Source organism: Neopelma chrysocephalum, unplaced genomic scaffold, assembly GCF_003984885.1.
Source record: "Neopelma chrysocephalum unplaced genomic scaffold, ASM398488v2 Primary Assembly neopelma1_63, whole genome shotgun sequence".
In the NCBI taxonomy this organism is placed as follows: Eukaryota; Metazoa; Chordata; class Aves; order Passeriformes; family Pipridae; genus Neopelma; species Neopelma chrysocephalum.
Genome location: NW_020897720.1, coordinates 1,140,045 through 1,159,866, shown reverse-complemented (window position 1 = coordinate 1,159,866; position 19,822 = coordinate 1,140,045). Strand labels below are relative to the sequence as shown.

At 38.9% G+C, this 19,822-nt stretch overlaps 1 protein-coding gene across 2 annotated transcripts in view; it reads left to right on the top strand.

Moving 5' to 3' along the window:
* The window catches only part of DOCK2 (dedicator of cytokinesis 2), a 164,339-nt gene that overhangs the window by 25,474 nt on the left and 119,043 nt on the right, over nucleotides 1–19,822 (top strand). For both annotated transcript variants that reach the window (XM_027682716.1, XM_027682715.1), the window contains exons 15-23: nucleotides 985–1,083; nucleotides 2,500–2,572; nucleotides 2,650–2,753; nucleotides 4,986–5,169; nucleotides 5,265–5,362; nucleotides 6,670–6,759; nucleotides 7,006–7,106; nucleotides 9,624–9,758; nucleotides 13,807–13,915. In XM_027682716.1, coding sequence (XP_027538517.1) covers nucleotides 985–1,083; nucleotides 2,500–2,572; nucleotides 2,650–2,753; nucleotides 4,986–5,169; nucleotides 5,265–5,362; nucleotides 6,670–6,759; nucleotides 7,006–7,106; nucleotides 9,624–9,758; nucleotides 13,807–13,915 — 993 coding nt within the window. The remainder of the gene's footprint in view (nucleotides 1–984; nucleotides 1,084–2,499; nucleotides 2,573–2,649; nucleotides 2,754–4,985; nucleotides 5,170–5,264; nucleotides 5,363–6,669; nucleotides 6,760–7,005; nucleotides 7,107–9,623; nucleotides 9,759–13,806; nucleotides 13,916–19,822) is intronic.

Genomic DNA, 19,822 nt, shown 5'->3' with positions numbered 1-19,822 from the left:
TCGCTGCATTGAAGCCTCATCCCGGAGCTGCGTTGGGATTCCCGGGTTGGGACTCCCAAAGGAGGCTCTTTTCGGTGATTCTTTGGTTTTATAGAATCATGGAATCAGCTGGGTTGGAAGGGACCTCTGAGATCATCAAGTCCAACCCTTGATCCACTTCCACTGCGGTTCCCAGCCCATGGCACTGATGCCAAATCCAGTCTCATCTTAAAAACCTCCAGGGACAGAGAATCCACCACTTTCCTGGGCAGCCCATTCCAATGCCTGATTACCCTCTCTGGAAAGAAATTCTTTCTAATATCTAACCTAAATCTTCCCTGGCACAGCTTAGGACCACGGCCTCTTGTCTTGCTGAGAGTTGCCTGGGAAATGAGACCAACCCCCACCTGGCTATACCCTCCTGTCAGGGAGTTGTAGAGAGTGAAGAGGTCTCCCCTGAGCCTCCTCTTCTCCAGGGTGAGCAGCCCCAGCTCCCTCAGCCTCTCCTCATAGGACTTGTGCTCGAGTCCCTTCCCCAGCCTTGTTGCTCTCCTCTGGACCTGCTCCAGCACCTCAATATCCTTCCTGAACTGAGGGGCCAGAGCTGGACACAGCACTCGAGGTGTGGCCTCACCAGCGCTGAGTCCAGGGGAAGAATCACTTCCTTGGACCTGTTGGCCACACTGTTCCTGATCCAGGTCAGGATCCATTGGCCTTCTTGGCCACCTGGGCACACTCTGGCTCATGTTCAGCTTCCTGTCAATCCACACTCCCAGGTCCCTCTCTGCCTGGCTGCTCTCCAGTCACTCTGTCCCAGCCCGTAGAGCTGCAGGGGGTTGTTGTGGCCAAGGTGCAGGACCCGGCACTTGGCCTTGTTGAACCTCATCCCGTTGGAATCAGCCCAACTCTCCAACATATCCAGGTCCCTCTGCAGAGCCCTCAAGTTACAAAAATCCCCACAAGTTAACGAGGCACTAAGCACTGTTTTCCCCCTCCTTTTGTCAGAACGCCGTGTGTCTGGGTGCGGGGGACAAGCCCGTGAGCGAGTACAGATCAGTGGTTTACTATCAGGTCAAACAGCCGCGTTGGATGGAGACCCTGAAGGTATGGCTTGGATACTTCTCACTCTTTTCACTTCAGAGTATCTCACGCAGAAAGGTTGCACAGCATCAGCTTTTTTCTAAAGAACAGCTTGGCCCTGATACAGCTGAAGGAAGGAGCCTTAGTCATACATCAGTTATTAGAGATACACGATCACCCAGCCTTGAAATTTGGCCTAGAAAATGATGTTAGGATTCTGTTCAGCAGAACAGATGAGATCAGCTCAGATAACCTCATGTCCTAACAGTGCTTGTCAAAAGTCAAATATTGCATTTGTTTCATCGTGGTGAAACAACGGAGATTAGGAACTTCAATTAAAAAACAAACAAACGGGGCCAACCAAAAACCCAAAAGGAAGTGCCCCACTCACCCCCTCTCATGATTTTAGAGAGAAAAAAGCTGTCTTGCTTTTCTTTAGAGGCACAGTAATAATTATCTAATCAAGCTTTAATGTCTATGGTTGGAAAATGCCCAGAAGCTGCCAGAAATGGTTCTTATAAAGCATGTATGAGGCTTCCTAGCAAGCATAATTTTTTTTAAGACAAAATAGCCATGTATGACAAGTCTGCAATTATTACCTAAAGGTGTGTTGCTGTGATTGTGCAGCAGAGGGAGGGAATGGAAGTGTAATTTCCAACAGAAGCTAATTTGTTGTTTTGAAAATATTGACTCATTCTGTTTATTGCTTACTTTACTTGTTCCTTTTGAAAATTATTCTGTAATTCAGACTTGTCCACAGAACCAATAACAGTAGATCCTGTTGAAAAGTGCAGTTAACATGGAGGAGTGTTATGTAGTCAGATTTGTAAAGGGAAGTTGTGAATGGACACAAAGGAGTGCAAGTCTTGAAAGTTTAGAACTATAAACCTGATAACATGAAAATACTTGCTTTTTCTTACGTCATTGGACTTTTTTGTTGTGTGTTTGCCCCAAAGGTTCTGTATTAAGAATAAAGCACGTGAGAGTTGCTGTGATTTTACTCAAGGCTTTGATGCTAAATTTAATCACAAAAATATAGTCTATTTTGCTAGAATTCTCATACCTTTTTCACGTGTTTATTAAACTAGTTGTCAGTTTTTGTATGAGAAATGTGAAAGTTGCACAGTGCAGTTGGATAATTCTTTGGTTAAGGGGGTAAGACTTGCAGTGGGCTTATTTCCTAGCACACAAGCACCTGTGTGCATTAACTGTGTTCTGTGCTTCATTTCTCTGGTGTTAGGCTTTGAGCAAAGTCTAACAGATCGTTCCTTATCAGCCACCACTTCTGCTACTCGATAATTTCAAGTGGCCTGTGAAAGGAGTTAGGAAAGCAGCAGAAGTGGTGCTTGTTTATTCTAAAATAGGAGCTCATCACACCTGAAACCACCTTCCATCTCCACCCCCCATAACTCTCCTCGTTGTTTTCTGATTTTCCCAAAGGTAGCAGTGCCCATTGAAGACATGCAGAGGATTCACCTGCGCTTCATGTTCAGGCACAGGTCGACTCAAGAGTGTAAGTAGGGAATTCTTACTGTGGTGAATTTTAATTCGTTGGTGAGTAGCCAACTGAAAGCCTTTTTTGCTTTGCAGCCAAAGATAAAGGAGAAAAGAATTTTGCAATGGCTTACATAAGGCTGATGAAGGAGGATGGAACAACTCTGCAGGATGGCATCCATGATTTGTTAGTCCTAAAGGTATTGGCTCGATTTTCTTCCTTTTTTCCCTCACAACACACCTTTTTTACTCTGTTCTCTTTGACCGCTTTGTGTGTTTACTTAGTGATAGTTTGATTTTATTATTCTATCAAAGGTAATATGCTTTTCATCTGGAAAAAATGCTGTAACTTGTCCCATGTTCAGTAAACGTTGCTCTGAATTTCAGTCAGAAATTGTTTAAGAGCAATTAGAGATTTTTCTAAGATTTTTTTTTAAGAGCAATTAGAGATTTTTCTTAGAACTTTTTCACTGATATTTTTGGGTTTGGCCATCTGCAGTATAGAGAAAGTTATACTGAAGCTCAGCACCTGGGTGGGTACCATCACTCTTGCTGAAGGGAGGGAATTGTTTGATTTGTTTAAAATCTTTGTCACATGAATAATCTGGGAATGCAGTCTTAGGGAAGTGGTTGTTTGGAACTGCTCTGTGTAGGGGATACAAAAGTAAAAGTTTCAGGAGTTTGATTTTGGGTGTGAAGAATAGTTTTGGCTGGCCCTGCTGGGACACAAGTAGCATCTTTGGCTTTGTGAACTGAAGCAAGGGAACAGATGTTTCAAGACCTTAGTTTGGGTTCCCCCCCACCTTGGAGAATGGTGTTTAGCAGGAACTAAGAACCAGAAATCACTCCCAATACAAAAGAAACTTCTCAGAGCTCTTTTCAGTCAACTAGTTTGCTGTAATATCAATAGCAAGTGAGATGCATCCAACTAAATCAAGTTGCTTAGGTAATCCAAAAAAAAGATTGATGGCAGTGTGTAGTTATTTATCTTCTCTTCATTGAAAATTGATAAATGCTGAGACTGAAAGGAAAATAACCATCACATATGACAGTGTGGGTAATGTTGGTTATGAAATTCCACCTAATTCGTTTCTGCATCAGCCCAGTAATTTTTTCTTAAGTGACAGCATGGATGAGAAATGCTAAACAGAGTTGACCTAGTTTATGGTTGTGAAAAATAGACAGATTTTCTGACATATGTTTGCCTATTCTAGTATTAAAAGCAGTAATTGTAAGCTTTAAGTGTTTAAAGCAGTCATACATCTGGCCTCTCAAAACAAGTAATTTGAGAACTGCCAATTTTAAACAGTGTACTGTATTTTTAATGCCTTCAGGCATTGGATCTTTTTGATAGACTTTTGAATCAAAATTTCAAGTCTTTTCCCCATTGTCTGTCTAAATTGCCTCAAAAAGAGGAGGTCAAGAGTTTCTTTTGGTTCCAGAAATTCTGAGAGTACTTATTTGGCAAGCTTGATACAATCAGACATGTTAGTAATGTTTTCTGGTTTGCTGCATAAGGATTTTGCCTCTTGTCTAAGTCTCTTATAGTCAATTTTTAACTTTACCTCTTGTTTGATAGGAAGTAGGAACTGTACATCTGTGGTCACTGAATCAGATAAATACCCTAAGGCTTTAAAACATCTTTCTAGATTTTTGGTTTTGTAACTCCTTGTTTGTGCACAGCTGTAGACTAAAGGTCTGCAGTGGAATCATATCTATCATGGGGTTGTAGCTTTATGTGACTCTCAAACTAATCAGGGAAATCTTCTAGAGTAGTTTTGTTAAAGAAAAGCTCCCTTCTGTAAACAGTGAGGAGCATGATTTTTGTTGCCTTTGCCTAAAATTACTTTCCTATCTGGGGAATAATAAGTTGAGACACAGAAAATATGTGAGGGTTGTGGCACAAAACTTGATGAAACAAAGGAGGGAAAAATACCTGTTGGCTCTCTAGTTTTGTACTGTTCATTCTACTGAAAAGCATAAATACTGTGATATTTGTCACTTAGTTACTGCAGTGTATTGTCTGATTTAAAATTCAATCTTACCATGCCTTTATCTTTTATATTAAAGGTCCAGTCCTCAAGATGATGCTCAATAGTCTATTGTCTTCCATAGGTATTGACATTTTAAGGAGAGATTAGCTCTTGCTTTTACTCTGCCAGTGATGTCACTCCTCACAGTCCCTTAGTGCACCTTAAAACACAGACCTGTGTGATTTCAGTGAAGCATTTTCCCTGCATGATCATTGCTGCCTTTCTTTCTGACTAACACCGACTCCTGTAGGAGCCACATGGGACTTGAGGATCCTTTAGTGCATTTGCTCAAGTCCATGGAAACAGAGATTTTTGTTTACTTCTCTAGAAAACACAAAATAAGCCTAATTTTAAATCCAGTGGCTTGCAGTATGTAATGGCTGGTATGTTGTTTTTCAGGGGGACAGTAAAAAAATGGAGGATGCTGGTGCTTATTTGACATTACCTTCTACACGTCAGCACGTGGAGAACAAAGGAGCAACTTTAGTCAGGAGCTCGAGTATCGTGGGGGGGCTCTCAGTGAGCTCCAGGGATGCATTTTACATTTCAACTCTAGTTTGTTCCACGAAGCTGACTCAGAATGGTGGGTATCTTCTGAGCAGGCAGTTTAGAAAGAAGACACTTGCACCAATTGATGATAATTTTAAAGTGAATGCCTGTCCATCTGTGTTCCATCAGTGGGCTTGCTGGGTCTCTTGAAGTGGCGGATGAAGCCAGAGCTGCTCCAGGAGAACCTGGAGAAGCTGAAGATCGTGGATGGAGAGGAAGTTGTGAAGGTATATCTCTAAATAGTTATTCCAATAACAGTTATTCTCCCTATCCCTCCACACCATGGCAGAGCAAATGGTAAATAGTTTCAAAATGAAAACGAAACTGGAGGCTCAGTCACAGCAAACATTGGAACTGAAAAAGCCTGATGGTTATACTTTATTTTTTGGTTGTCATGCAGTTCAATGCCTTTGTCAAGGATGGTTTGCGAAGGACATGAGCGAAGCTCTGCATTAGAGGGAGCAAAAAGCAAACAGCTGGACAGGATTATTCACTGCTATCCAGCTTTATTCCTGCTTGTTGCTCTCAAGTATCTCTGGTATTGGCTATGGGCTGTGGGGGTTTGTAAGATTATTACCAAAACTTGTCTGCTTTCACTGGTAATTAATTTATTAGGATTCTTTTCTCCTCTCTGTTGTTTTATTTTGCTGGAAATCTTGTGCCTGATGGAAAATGCAATACCAGGAATATTATTTTGAACATCATTGCTTTATCCAGATAAACGTATGTCACAGGTCAACTTTTGAGCACGTGCAGAAAATTTTATAAATGAACTTGATGGGAGATGAAGGCAGTAGTAGTAAAAATATTTTCTATAGTCTCTGTTCAGCTGGTTGTTTTTGTCTATCTGAAACATCACAAACAATCCCTACTGCTTTCTTTGTAGTTCTTATTATTAATTTACATGTTGATATTAAAACCAAGATGTGCTATGTACCCAATGAAGCACTTTATTAATTTAATGAGTATAATGTGAAAAAAAATTGTTAATATTTTGGAAAATGGAATACACTATTACATTTGTATCTTTAAATATAAGCATTAGATGTCTCTGGAGAAGAGGAAGGAGGACTTTAAAAAAAAAAGGCTGGATTTTTTAAACCAAAGATTTGTGTCCCAAGTCACTGGGATATTTTCCTTTGATTTAAAGCAGGCTTTGAATCAGACCACAGAAGTATGAAGAGTTTTTTTAATCATCATGTATATGTGAAAATAGCAACTACTAATCTGTGTCACTAAGGAAGTAGGAATGCAGTTTTAGAGAGTTATGTCATTTATATAATATTTTTAGCTTTTCCATAAGCTTTGAGCTAAGCATGTATTATTGATTGCTCATGTGTCTGAGGATGTAGGTTCTTAAAATTAAAGAAACTAGAGCCTAAATCCTTAGGAGTGTTTACTGAATTAAAGTGATGTTTCAGTGAAGGTATTAAAATTCTAATTTGAGAGAAACCAAGTCTACTCTCTGAAAAATGACTTGTGAGGTTTTCAAGTGGAATTGGTCACCAGTTTTTCCTTTCATGTTGTTCTATAGTTTCTCCAAGATACACTGGATGCCCTGTTTAACATCATGATGGAACATTCCCACAGTAATGAGTATGACATCCTTGTCTTTGATGCACTGGTAAGAATCAGCACCAAGGATTTCATTTGTCAAAGCAAAGAACCTGATAAGTTTGAATGAGCAATCAAGTGGCTCATTTCGGGGAATTAGTCTTTAAATCGCTACAGAGCAGATGGAATATCACTAATTGACTGAAAATAAAGTTTCTTTAAAAACTCTTAAACAGTGAATTATCAGAAATATTTCAGAGGGCTAACATTTAAATTTGAAATGTGACTGTAGCTAATTCTGTCCATGTCTGTTTAGATCTACATCATTGGGCTCATTGCAGACCGTAAGTTCCAACACTTTAACACTGTTTTGGAAGCCTATATCCAACAGCATTTTAGTGCAACACTGGCATACAAGTAAGTTTGTTTTCTCTTCTTTCTCTGTTTCCTAAACCTCCACCATCACATTAAAGAAAGTAAATCCTGTTTGTGACTTATCTGATGTAATGAGTGGTGACTGCTGTTTGGATGTTGCTGTTTGCTTATCTGGAAACAAACCTGCCTCTGAGACACATGTGATTATAACTGGAATTAATGAACAAATAGCAAATGATTTGGGGTTAAATGATTCTTTGGCATTTGTTGGTTAAATGATTCCTTGGCATTGAATTCTGTGGTCTGGATTTTGCTGTGTCTGAGCACTTCACCTGTATCCTGTCAAGTTTATCAAAAGATACTTTGCTGTAAAGCCTCTCTCTTTATATTCCTGGCCTTGAGCTGAAGAGCCTGAAGTGAGGACTTGAGGATGTTCTTAACCCATTTACAGAGGTTTCCACGTATTTTTTTACATCAAGCAAATTCAAAGGGGAAAAAAAACTTTGGGAACTGTCAAGTCTTCCTATGCATTTCAGTGTGATGTTGCACCAGGAGGGTTTCAGTGCAGTGAAGTGGAATTTTGGTATTTGTTATGTGTTCTGCTGTGAAATGGAGTTTTAGCATTTGTTACATGGTCATACAAGTGGGAAGGTAGACTCACTTGTGGTGGAGTTTTTTATTTATATTTTTTTAAGTTTTGGAGCTTCCAGATAATGCCCAGAGAGGAAGACATGGATTCATAGAAGAGATTGTGGAGACGTGTTATACAGTAAATTTAATCCTGGGTTCCTACGGTATTTAGAAAAGGTTTTTGCAGATGATTGTAGGATAAAGTGGCTGAATTATGAAGGAAGGGAACATCTTCAGTTAGTGCTGATCTTGGGGAAGTGCTCTAACAGGATGGATGTGGTTTTATAATCTGCCTGGAGCCTTGTTCTGGCAGCTTAATGGGGTGTCAGATTGAAGCACAACTATAATTTGGGATATGAATAGTATATGGAAGACTTGAGCTGAAGGTTTGGAATAGTTGAGGATATCTTCTAGTGTCCTGTGCTGAATTTGCATGTTCTAACTCAACAGCAAATGTCACACAAATCATGCACTGGGGCGTGAGTTTGCTGGAGTTGAAAGGCAGCAGTGCCCAACCAGCCCTTTCTCATGTTCCAGGGAAGTTCAAGTTGCATTACTGGGTTCAGAAAGCTCAGGTGCAAACTACATGTCCTTCTTTAATCCTCTCCCACTCCATATGTAATTAGCACATGTAATTTAATGTGTAAATTAATGCCATAGGAAGGAAGAGCAGGATGGGTACAGAACCTCTCAGAACAACCTTATTTGCATCAAATATTTCTAAGCCTTGCCTGGCTGGGAGATTCTGATGATTTAATCAAGGGGGTAGAGGCAAAATAATGATTGTTCCACACTTAATGAGTTTTCTTGGCATTATTGATCCCAAGCACATCATGGAAGATTTACTCTGTTTCGAGAACCATTTATTAAATAAACAAGTAGCTGAAGGTGGCCTAATTCCTAGTTAGGAAGGAAATACTGTGTCCCAGACATATTATAACCATGTTATGGTATGGTCTGTTGGCCAAACTGTTGGAATTATGTATTTATTCACCTCCTATTTAGTCATCCCTTTGTCCTGGCTTTTCTGGAGTTCTGGGAGGATTTAACACTGACCATTGAGGCACCTGGAGTGGGCTGCCCCTAAATACAAGTTGGAGAAGTTTTGTTACAGCTCAGAGAAGATATAAGGAGGAGGAAATGGAAACACACAATGAACATAATGCCCAGAAGGCTGAGAGGCTGCAAACACAGTATTTTAGTCCTGAAATGTGAGTTAGGCTGGGGATATGTATTAGTCACACAGAGAGAGAGAGGGAGTTTGGTTTTGTTTGTTTAGGTTAGGGGATAGTAAGCTTTCATTTTTGTAGTGAACCCCCCCCCCCAGTCACCCAAATCTTAATTCTTATGGCTGCATTAAGGTCAAGATTACATCATTAATATTGGTTTAATCATTTAAGATGGTTCTAGAACTATAAATTAAGAGATGTCGTTTCAGATGAACTCTTGCACTTTTGTAGCAGGTTGTGTGTTGAGCACAAAGTTGCTTTTGGATACAAAGTAAGAAGTGTTTAAATAAAATAAATAAGCAAATATTGCTGTGTGCTGGGATATTTTAATATTTCCTTGCAGTTAATTCAGAGCATGGAGTGGTGTTTAATCACTGCTTGGTGTAGGTAGGCAGAAGTAGTATTTTGTGTTACCTTCTGCATGTTTATTACAAACTTCTATAAAAATGTTCTCAGGATTGTGTAAAGTCATGCTGCTGTTTGGAGATTTCACATTTCTTTCTTGCTTGTGCAGTTAAGAATTTGCTCCTCATTTGTTTACACTGACAGAATTTGTGCAATACGAATGCAAAAATACTTGCAGTACTGTTTGGTGTGTATGCTTGACTGAGCATGAACATTTACTTAGAGTGGGCAAACAAGTTAAAGAAGTTAATTTAAAAAAAAAAAAGTTTATTTAAAAAATGTTTTTTAACTTCAGGAAATTAATGACTGTTCTGAAGACATACCTGGATACTTCCAGCAGAGGGGAGCAATGTGAACCTATCCTAAGAACTCTGAAAGCACTGGAATATGTTTTCAAGTTCATTGTTAGATCAAGGACATTATTTTCACAGTAAGTACCCAGGCTGCTGCCATTTAACAAGCTGTCTAATATCAGAATTAGAAGGAGACCCGAGAAACAGAAAAGGCTGATTTTTAGAGCAGAACTGTATTTATTTTTACAAATGAAACATAAAACTGGCAACTGGCCTAAGACACGGGCATTGCTGAGATATTTTTTTGGAGAGGGAATGTTCACAAATCTGCTTTCTGATGCTCAGTGTAAATTCCAGAGTTGCATTTAGTAGTAGCAGCAGGTTTCAGAGGGTGATTTTTCTTTGTGTCAGGTGGCTTGGCCTAAGACCAGTGGACGGCCAAACGTTGCAACAGATGGCTGGAGGCTGGAGGCTTGTCCTTGAGAACACCGTGTTCAGCAGCTCAGAGGGGGCACAGAGCAATGGCATTTTCTGTAAAGGAATTTGGAGTTTCAGATCTCCAGTTAAGGAATTTGTAGGGAAGACTCCTCAGCCAAACAGAGGAGGTGTAATATTCAGTAGGGTAGGGAATAGTAATCTTCCATTTTTGTAGTGAAAAAACCCCCCAATCACCCAAATCTTAATTCGTACGACTGCATTAAGGTTAAGATTACATCATTAATATTGGTTTAATCATTTAAGATGGTTCTAGAACTATAAATTAAGAGATTTAGTTTCAGGTGAACTCTTGCACTTTTGTAGCAGGTTGTGCGTTGAGCACAAAGTTGTTTTTGGATACAAAGTAAGAAGTGTTTAAATAAAATAAATAAGCAAATATTTAGTAATATTTAGGCTTAGTGAAAAAGGAGGATGGGAGAATGAAGGAGGTGAAAACTGGAAGGAGAAAAACTACACCTGGGTAACCATGTCCCCATAACTCCTCTGACCCTTAAGGACTCACCATATACCACAGACACATTTCCCCCCTTCTGCTTCATGTTTTTCCATTTATCCTTAGCTGGTTTTCCCCTAATGTTCTTTCTGATGTCTCTTTGCCACGTGGTTTAAGGAATGCAGTGGCAGAAGGTAAGCAGTGGCAAACTCAGGTCTATGGGTAGAGCAAAGTGACTGGATGTTCTGTTTGTGGTTGGCATCCAAGAGAACAGAAAGGTGTTCTGTTCTTTTGCTCAGCAGGAGCTCTAACACAATTTGTCTCTGTTATTCCACTGCCCATTTCTTTAAAAAATCCATGTAGATTTATAGTTTTTTAATACTAAGTCTATTTGATGAATTATTAATTTTTTGGTTGAAGTAAGGGTAGATTCAGAAGGTAATTGTGCTGGTAGATAGTCCCTTAGAAATATCCTTGCCTCTAGGAATTTACTATTTATAGATGGGTACAGGTGAACACTGTGTGAAGCTCTATAAGGAAGGAGATGGTGCTCATGGGAACAGAACATCGTTGGTAGTTCAAAAGCTTTATTTTATATTTTTATAAGAGGTGTCATGGCAAAAGGGGACTTTTTAGAGTCACGGGGAAGGGAGCATTGTGTAGGGGATTATGGAAAATTTCCTGTATGGCTGAAGGTCAGAAGGCAGGGGTTTGGTTCAGAGAGAGCTTTAGTCTCCATTTTAATCTCTAGTGTACATTGGATAATGTGTCATAAATTAGGTGATTGCAGCATGTTGCATATTCAGGTGATTAGCTACACATATCTGCTCCTACTTAACTAGAGTCTGAAACTCCAGATTCGCTGGACAATTATTATTTTAGGTAGTAACAGCTCTTCCAAAAACAACCAGTGACCAGAATCCCCTGGCACTGGATATCTAGCTATAGCTGGTGGCATCCAACTTTTTCCACTCGATTTCCTGTTGTCAGACTGGTCCTGGAAAAGAAGAAAATACCCAAAAATATAGATTAATATATTTTCTTCCCATGAGAAAACTTAGGATTTGCGATTAAAGCACTTCACTTCCAAGGGTTGACATTAACCTTCTTGGAGACATTTTGAATGAAAATATTTTGGAGATATTTTGAATGAATAGAGCTGAGACAGATCTTTAGATCATTCTCTCTCGATTTGATGGGCTGCTTAAAAAACTGAGATGCCGTTTTGAAAGGTAAGAGACATTACAAGTTAAAAGTTGTGTAGGAAAGAGATAAATTAATGACACGTAACATTAGACATGAAATAAGAGACTTTTTATCTCGTTGTCAGGCAGATACATTGAAATAACCAAGTTCTACTTTAATTTTCATTCTTTTGGTGCTGTTTAAACTGTAGAGATATAAGGAAAGCAGTATTCTTTTGCCTGCACTCAGCAAGGTTTGCACAACACAGACTCTGAAAACATCATGGGTTTGTTTTCCTCCTTTCTTTGGCCCAAGGTTGTTTGTGGTGGTAAAATTCATGTACACTGAGGAAGTTGTTTCCAAGCAAATGATTAGTTATCTTTTAAAATTTGCTTTCAGAACAAGTGACTTTAATTGGTTTATATGTGCTGTTCCCTGTGTTGTGCAGAAATTGTTCAGTTTGAACACAACATAACAACCCTGAATTGTTTTAAAAGCCTCTAAAACATGACACCTCCCAGATCTGAGCTTCTAAAAGTCAGTCAATTTAAATTTAATTGAAATTTAACAAAGAACATTGTGTCTAAATAGAAGCTAGGTGATTAGTCAGGAAATCAAATCATGGTTCTACTTACAGTAAATTTAAAAAGCATGTTTAAATTTAAAAAGCACATGTAATAGATGATGTGTGACGCTTCTACCTCCCTCCTTGTCCCTCAGGTTTAGTCAAGGAAACTTTAGATTTCCACTTGCATGAAAAAATATGTTCAAGAAACTTCATTTACTTTTGTGGTAACGTTGTATAGTCAATAAAAGCTGTATCAGTACATTAGCCAAGTAATTTAATAAACATTTAGATTGAGACAGTCACATTGTTACAACTTAAATGTGCTTTGTTACCATTGAAAGATAATTTTCAATAATGCCCATATACCACTGTCTCCACTATGGGAAGAAAAAAAGAAATAATTTGACCAAAACCTAAGCTCCTAAAATACCACCTGATAATAAATGAGATGATTTTCTATGTAAGTGTACTTGTACTAAGACTTATTTGTTTCAAGATGCCTTTCAAATGTTATTTTTCTGGCATTTTTACTCAGCTTTCACACCTCAGCAGGGACATCTCTCAAGCAGAGTGTACTGTATATATACATTTTGGATGCTGGGGGTTTAGGAGCTTTGATTTTCACTTGTCGTAGCCAAAAGCTCTCAGTTTGCCTTTAGTTCTCTTCAATTTATGTTTCACGTTGAAAAGAAAAGGACGTGACTCTGGAATACAGGACTTTAAAGAGATTTTTCTCTTCTGATAGAGCAAACAGAGCAGTGAGGACACAGCATTTAGTTCACAGTGTTCTCCTCCCATTTCAGGATTCTCTTGTTGCCTTGGTTTTTTTTTTCTTACCTTGTTTTTCTTTATCTTTTGACAGCTGTTTCACACAACTAATTCCACATGTCCCCAGTGTTTTTACTCTTTATTCAGAGAGTGTTTAGTATTAATAGCTGGTATGAACAACACAGGAGAAATAATCTGAGAGATTCCAACTTTAGGGCAGGGAATGAAGAAATAATGGAGTGAGGTCAATTTAAAGGCACTTCTAAACTTTTAAGTGTCAAATAAAAACTTTCCCCCCTCCCCCAAAACCAGACTGGTTAGTGGGACCAGTAAAAATAGCTGTTTGAAAAAGTGGCAATACCAGCAGAAGACAGAAATAGTGTTAATTTGTGAAGAACATTCTGGAGTAGCTCAGTTGTAGTGGGGAAAAAATAATTTATTTTTTTTTTATTTTACATATAAGTCACTTTGAAAGGGAAATGAGTTTTAGAAGCTCAGATCTGGAAGGTGTCATACTTTAGAGGCTTTTAAAACAATTCAGAGTTGTTATGTTGTGTTCAAACTGAACAATCTCTACACAATACAGGGAATAACAGATATAACCCACTGGGGAAATATCTGTACACCAAATTGGATCAACTCCTGGAATACATATTTAAATGTCCAATTTGTTACATTTAGGATGATGAAACTTTGTGATTCTGAAAGGGTAACCTGCTGCATCTCTCAACAGATTATATGAAGGCAAAGAACAGACAGAATTTGAAGAATCTATGAGGAGACTCTTTGAATCCATCAACAACCTGATGAAAAGCCAACATAAAACTGCCATTTTGTTGCAGGTTGGTGTGTGCTTGGAAACCAGTGGGGTTTGGTTTTCTACGAGGTTTTTATTTGTGGCCTTTTAATTTTTGTTCTTTTTAAATCAAGGAAAAGATGCTCCCAGGAAATTTATCCAATATGTCTCTTCTGTAATTCCCCCCTATTGGAAAACCAAGTGGTCTAATAAAATTTGAAGCCTAGTCTGAAAAGGTCAGGGGAAAACACATTTATAGAAATTTTAATAATGTAGTGAGTAAAAGAACCAAAACACAGGTGCTGGAATCTGTCAAGGAATCTAATGATTTGAAGCCTCCAGTGGGACCTGAATGTTTAATTCTTAAGTTTCTTCAAATAGGACTGAACAGGGATTCCACCTTTTTTAGTTTGAAAAGTAAACTTTATCATATCAGCCTTTTGGATTTAGGTTATTTAAACAACTGAAAATAGGATCAGGGCTTCCCATTTACATCAATCTTAGCTATTCTGACACTTCGGAATCTGACTTTTGAAAGAAAACTGGAAAAGGAGCTATTAACATCATTAATATCAAATAATTTGTATGTATTTCTCTATTAAAATAGAGAACTGTCCAGGCTCTCCATAGAGGAAAAAGCAGAAGATTTATTGGGCAGCTGGAATGTTGATGCTTCATACATTCTTTATTATTGTTGGGCTTGAATTTTCCTCTGGTTTTGTGTTTTGATTCCTTTTGATATGACTGAGACTAGAAATGGAAGCCAGTGGAAAAGCCTTGAATAAAACCTCAGGTGGCTGATCTTGAGATTTGTATTATCTGACACTCTGCATGTGGTGTTAATGTGCAACTGAAAAAGAGCCAAAAAAGTAAATACTGCTCTAATTGTCTAATGCCATGATTACAGCAATATTTTAAAGGCATTTGAAAATCAATTAAATAGACTCTGTTATTATTTGATAATCCTGTAGAGGCCTTCCTGGGAGTAGTTTATACATGTGAACACTGCATGGAAGTGTTAGGGAGAAGAAAAAAAACATCTCTGGAGGAATACTGAAAGAGTTTCTATAATAATGTTTGCTCTTATGGTACTTGTGCTATCACTGTGTTAACTGAGAATTGGATTTGGGATGATGCTCTTTGGGAGAGCCTGGATCTCCAAGAGGGTGTGTGGGATTGTCCCTCTGTGTTTCCTCTAATGAGCAGGGAAGTTTCTTCCTGAGTGACAAGAAATGATTGTATGAAACAGTTTTGCTTCCTTAAATGTTGCTGGGGCACATTCATGGGTCTGCAAGTGTGGATGCTGCTTCTGGAGTGGCTGCTGGGTGTGTTTTGGAACTATTGTAATCCAGTGGCAGGATGGCATTGAGGAATCCTGATTGTGCTTACCCTCATTTCCATATTTGTCCACTTAATGCTATTCTGAATATTACACCTGTTTAGCAAAACTATATCTTTGCTGATGCTTGTAAGAAACAGCAGAGCCTTGAAAATTCAACTGAGCATCTCTTAGAAGGACTAAAAAAAGAAATCTGTGCTGATTTAAAGAGCATGTAAGTGTGGTTCAAAGGTAGACTGGCTATTGAACAGCTGTGCTCTGCTCAAAGCCATATTGAAAATTAAGATATTCGTTTCCTAATGAGTGCTGGCAGTTGTGAAAAATGGGTGCTATTTATTCATAAGCATGAAGCACTACTGGGTTTTTAGGTATCTAAATCTGTACCAGGCACCATAAGTTTTCTTTTTAGCAGGAACATTTTATGGCAGGTGTGAAATACTGTTTATACTGATTATATCCTAACTTTGCTATTGTTCCCACTCCTGCTGACTCATACAGCTGTGTCTCTGGAAGAAGCCTGCAAAGAGATTGCTTTACACACAGTAAATAAAACCTGCTGCATTAATGTTATAAAATCCATACAGGAGAGGCATGGAATGAGAAGTGTCCCACTGTAGCTTCGTGCTGGCTGCTGAAAATAAGTTTATTGGGGGAACAAATATAAAATAAGGGTCCCCTTCACTTCATCAGGAGCTCGATAGACATAGAATCATAGAATCAGCTGGGTTGGAAGGGACCTCCGAGATCATCAAGTCCAACCCTTAATCCACTACTGCTGTGGTTCCCAGCCCATGGCACTGATGCCATATCCAGTCTTATCTTAAAAACCTTCAGGGATGGAGAATCCACCACCTCCCTGGGCAGCCCATTCCAATGTCTGATTACCCTCTCTGTAAAGAATGTGGCATGTCAGCCACAGCTCTCACAACAGATAGTGTGTATTCCTGTGCCTGTTTGGAGGAGAATTCCATGATGATACTCCAGACTCCTGCTCTGGCAGGTGGATCCAGGCCACAAAAAAGGAGATAATTTCTGGTGAGGTGGAAGAGAAGGGAGAAGAAAGAAATTCATAAATCTGCCTCTCTGCCCAAATACAACAGTGATTTCCCTTGGGGAATTTGAGGTGACAGTGATAGATGCTGTAGTAGTGCAGATTTAACTTTGGAGAGTGAGGGACAGGCAGTTCTTCAGTGATACCACAGACACACGGGACTCCAGAGGTGTCACACTCCACCTACCCAGAGAGGAAAGTTCCGAGAGTCTGCTGGAAAAATAGAGGAATAATCAGCATATCAAAACAGCCTTAAATCTGTCACAGTTGAAATTATCACTGATATGAATTAAAGTGGAACACAAATGGGTAGGACCAACTGAATGTGTTCAAGTAGATTATGGTCTGAAGATAATCAGAGAAGAAAGTTTTAGGAGCCCTGAAGAAAGCTAAAATAATTGGGTTTCTCAGGATGTTGAAACTTAACGTGAACTAGTTTGCAGAACCATGGAATGTGAATTTTTAACTCTTATTTCATCCCTGGTTGTCCAAAAACTTTTAAGATTTAATTTTAGAAGATTTAAAGAATTATTTTGAAACCTGAAATGTCTTGGTCTCTGCTAACTTATTTTTTTTTAATCATGGAACACAGTATTTTAGTCAGTAGTAATTTCCCAGTCACTTTTACTGATAGAATCATACTCAGACTTGTGCTGAATATTAATTCACTCAGGAGAAGATTGTTTATAAAATTACATCTTATATGGAACAGCCTCATCAGTGCCAGAAGCACTTTATTGTTTCAATTTAACTTTATCTACTGAGCGATATCTTATTTCTTAATCTGTTAAATGCTGTATAAGGTTACAAAAAGTTAAAAATCTGTTTTTTCAGTCCCTTGTTCTAAAACTGACAGAAGTGAATAAAGGCTTTGACTTATTGTACTGCCTGAGCTTCGAGAAGGGTAAATCTCTAGTTCTGTTTCTCAGTACTGTTAATGTAAGTTTGGAACAGCTGAAGGCTGAATTGTTCATTTATTCTTGGTAAACTGGAAATCCATGTTAATCGAAATGAGACTGGGAATATTATAAATGTACAAGTATCAGTGTGCATGTGAGGGAGAAAGATTCCTCCTTTTAACAATTTTTCAGAGATTTTTTTTTCTTGCAGTTATTTAAAATAATAATTTCCAAACTTACACTGCCTTTCTGGTGGTAGCAATTCATAGATACTAGATTTTAACCTTCCTTTAATTTATTTTGGCAGGGATGATGTAACAGCTCTGCTGCATTTATGTTGCTTCTCTGTAGCCATTGCTGATGGATTTTTGTAGTTTTTAGGGATATATTTTCACAAAGTCTGTACTTCTGAGGGATGGACTCCTTGAAATCTGGACATCTGAAAATAAGTTTCCAGATCCTGCAAGCAGTTTTGTGAAGGGAGGATTTGGGGGTGAGAGGGAGTAGGGACTTGTCAGTACCTCATTTCCTTTCCCACAGCACTCGGGGGAAAAACTCAACATTTCCAGCACGTGTATTTTGTGCCTGTGTAAATCACCTCATATTTCCGGGGAATAAAATTGGATGCATGATTTTTAAATTTCAGATTAAGTGTTTTTAGAAGGTTTTACTGTTGACTCCTGGCTTGCAGTCTGTGTGTGTGCCCTTTCACTGACCAGCCTGTGCTCTCAACCTTAATTTACAAATCAAGCCCCAGCTTCTTTTCCAACTGTTCTGTTCCCCTACTGCCACACCACGTTTGACCTCCAGATGGTCCAGTCTGTTGCAAATGTCAGCTCTCCCCAGCCTGCTCCCAGGCACTGATTTTAGAAAGCACAACTCCCAATGCTCTGTGTGATCTCAGAAACCTCACGTGACATGTTCTCAAGGTTATTGTAACATAGGGAGAAGAAATTGTGTGTGGCATTGAAAAGAATGAAGATAATGTAATATGAAGACGCTGCCTTTCTCTTTTCATTCTTCCCACACAGTTTTGACCCGCCCATGTTGCTGCAGTAGATTCTAAGAACTTTAATCTGTGCTTCTCTGTACAGTTTTTATGAGAGAATAAAGCTGGAAAGGCACTGACAGTGATGCTCTGTTTGTTGTGTACAATGGGGGCTGGCACAGTAACTTGTTAAAGTTGCCTTGATAGCAAGTAAAATTAGATTAAGAAACAGAGCACCAATGATTTCTTTGAACGTACTTTTCATCTCAGGGGTATTCGAATTTCATGAATATGTATAATGTAACGCTGCAAAAGAGGGCAGCTAAAAATAAGCTTGGGCAGGAGTAAAGGTTAAAATAAATTTAACAGTACATTGTATATGTAAGAAATAATTTTCTGCAGTGCTGTGGGTTTATCTGTATCCCGCTCAAAAAACTAATCTTTTAAGGTCTGAAGAATACAGAACATCTTGTACTGCTGACTAGGAGGGTTTTATGACTTCATTAAGGGCAGTGCTCACTTGTGTCCACAGTGCATCATTTGAAGCAATTATTGCAAATGAAACTTGTGAGTCTGAAATAGTGCAGGGATATACTTGTTATTGTACTTCAGTTGGTGCTGTGGATCTGCAGAGGAGTGGGAGCTGTGTCCTTCCCGTTCCCATCCTCAAACAAGTGTAGAACAGGGAATATGAGAAAGGCAGAGCACAACAGACCAAGTGCCTGGAGTACTGCTTCAAGTATTCTGTGGCCACTGGTGGCCCTGTCCCTTATTAAACATCTTTGACAGTAACTGTGAATTGCTGTAAAATGAAATTCAGATGCTGCTGCTGTACAGTGTCTTCATAAAGTATTTGTGTCTTGAGGAGTGAGGAACAGCACGTTGCTGAAATTAAAAGTGGAGCCAGGATGAGTTTCTAGCCCAGCGCAGGTGTGTGTTTTAAACAGCCCCAGGGTTTCAGAGTCTTGTTTAAGAACAAACACAACCAACCAAAAAAACCCCAAAAAACCCAAGCGTTTTTTCCCCAACCTGCTTCAAGGAACTAATAATGGCAAAGATCGGCAGAAGATACAATCTCTTTGTTGAAGTGGCAACAGCTTTTAAAGGCTCCTTTGACCTTTCCGGGTTTGTGTTTGAGATCTGTAGAGGAATGACTTTATCTGAAGGTATCTTAAGCCAGCACTGAGCCACTTTGAAATCCTGTATACACCCTTACTGCAGACTAAATTCTTTCTTTTCGAATCAAGGCCTTAAAAGTTCCTTTTATTTTTTTTAATTGGTTATTATAAAATGATATCTTTATGGTGTCTGAAAGGTCTAAATGAGAGCCAAAGGAAGCTGTGTTCTGATTGTCTTTATTCTAACCTCCCTACCCTCAGTAAAGAGACTAAGTTTTTAACAAGAAGCTTGCTGTGTAGAGATATAGAGAAGTATTGAGCCTGGATAGGCTTCTATCAGGTTGGTAATAGAAGACCTCACATCACTGGAACTTAGTTTTCAGTGAAATTTAGTAGGAATTTACACTCTAAAACTGCACAATGAAGTACTGCAAGTTAGGCTTTATGGATATTAACCTTCAGATTTGGAGCCTGAAAGTTGCCTGCTGAAGTATTCTTGTCCAGGCAAGAAGAGTAAAGTGCCTCTTTCTTACCCCTGTCAGGGTAAGGTTTGACTAT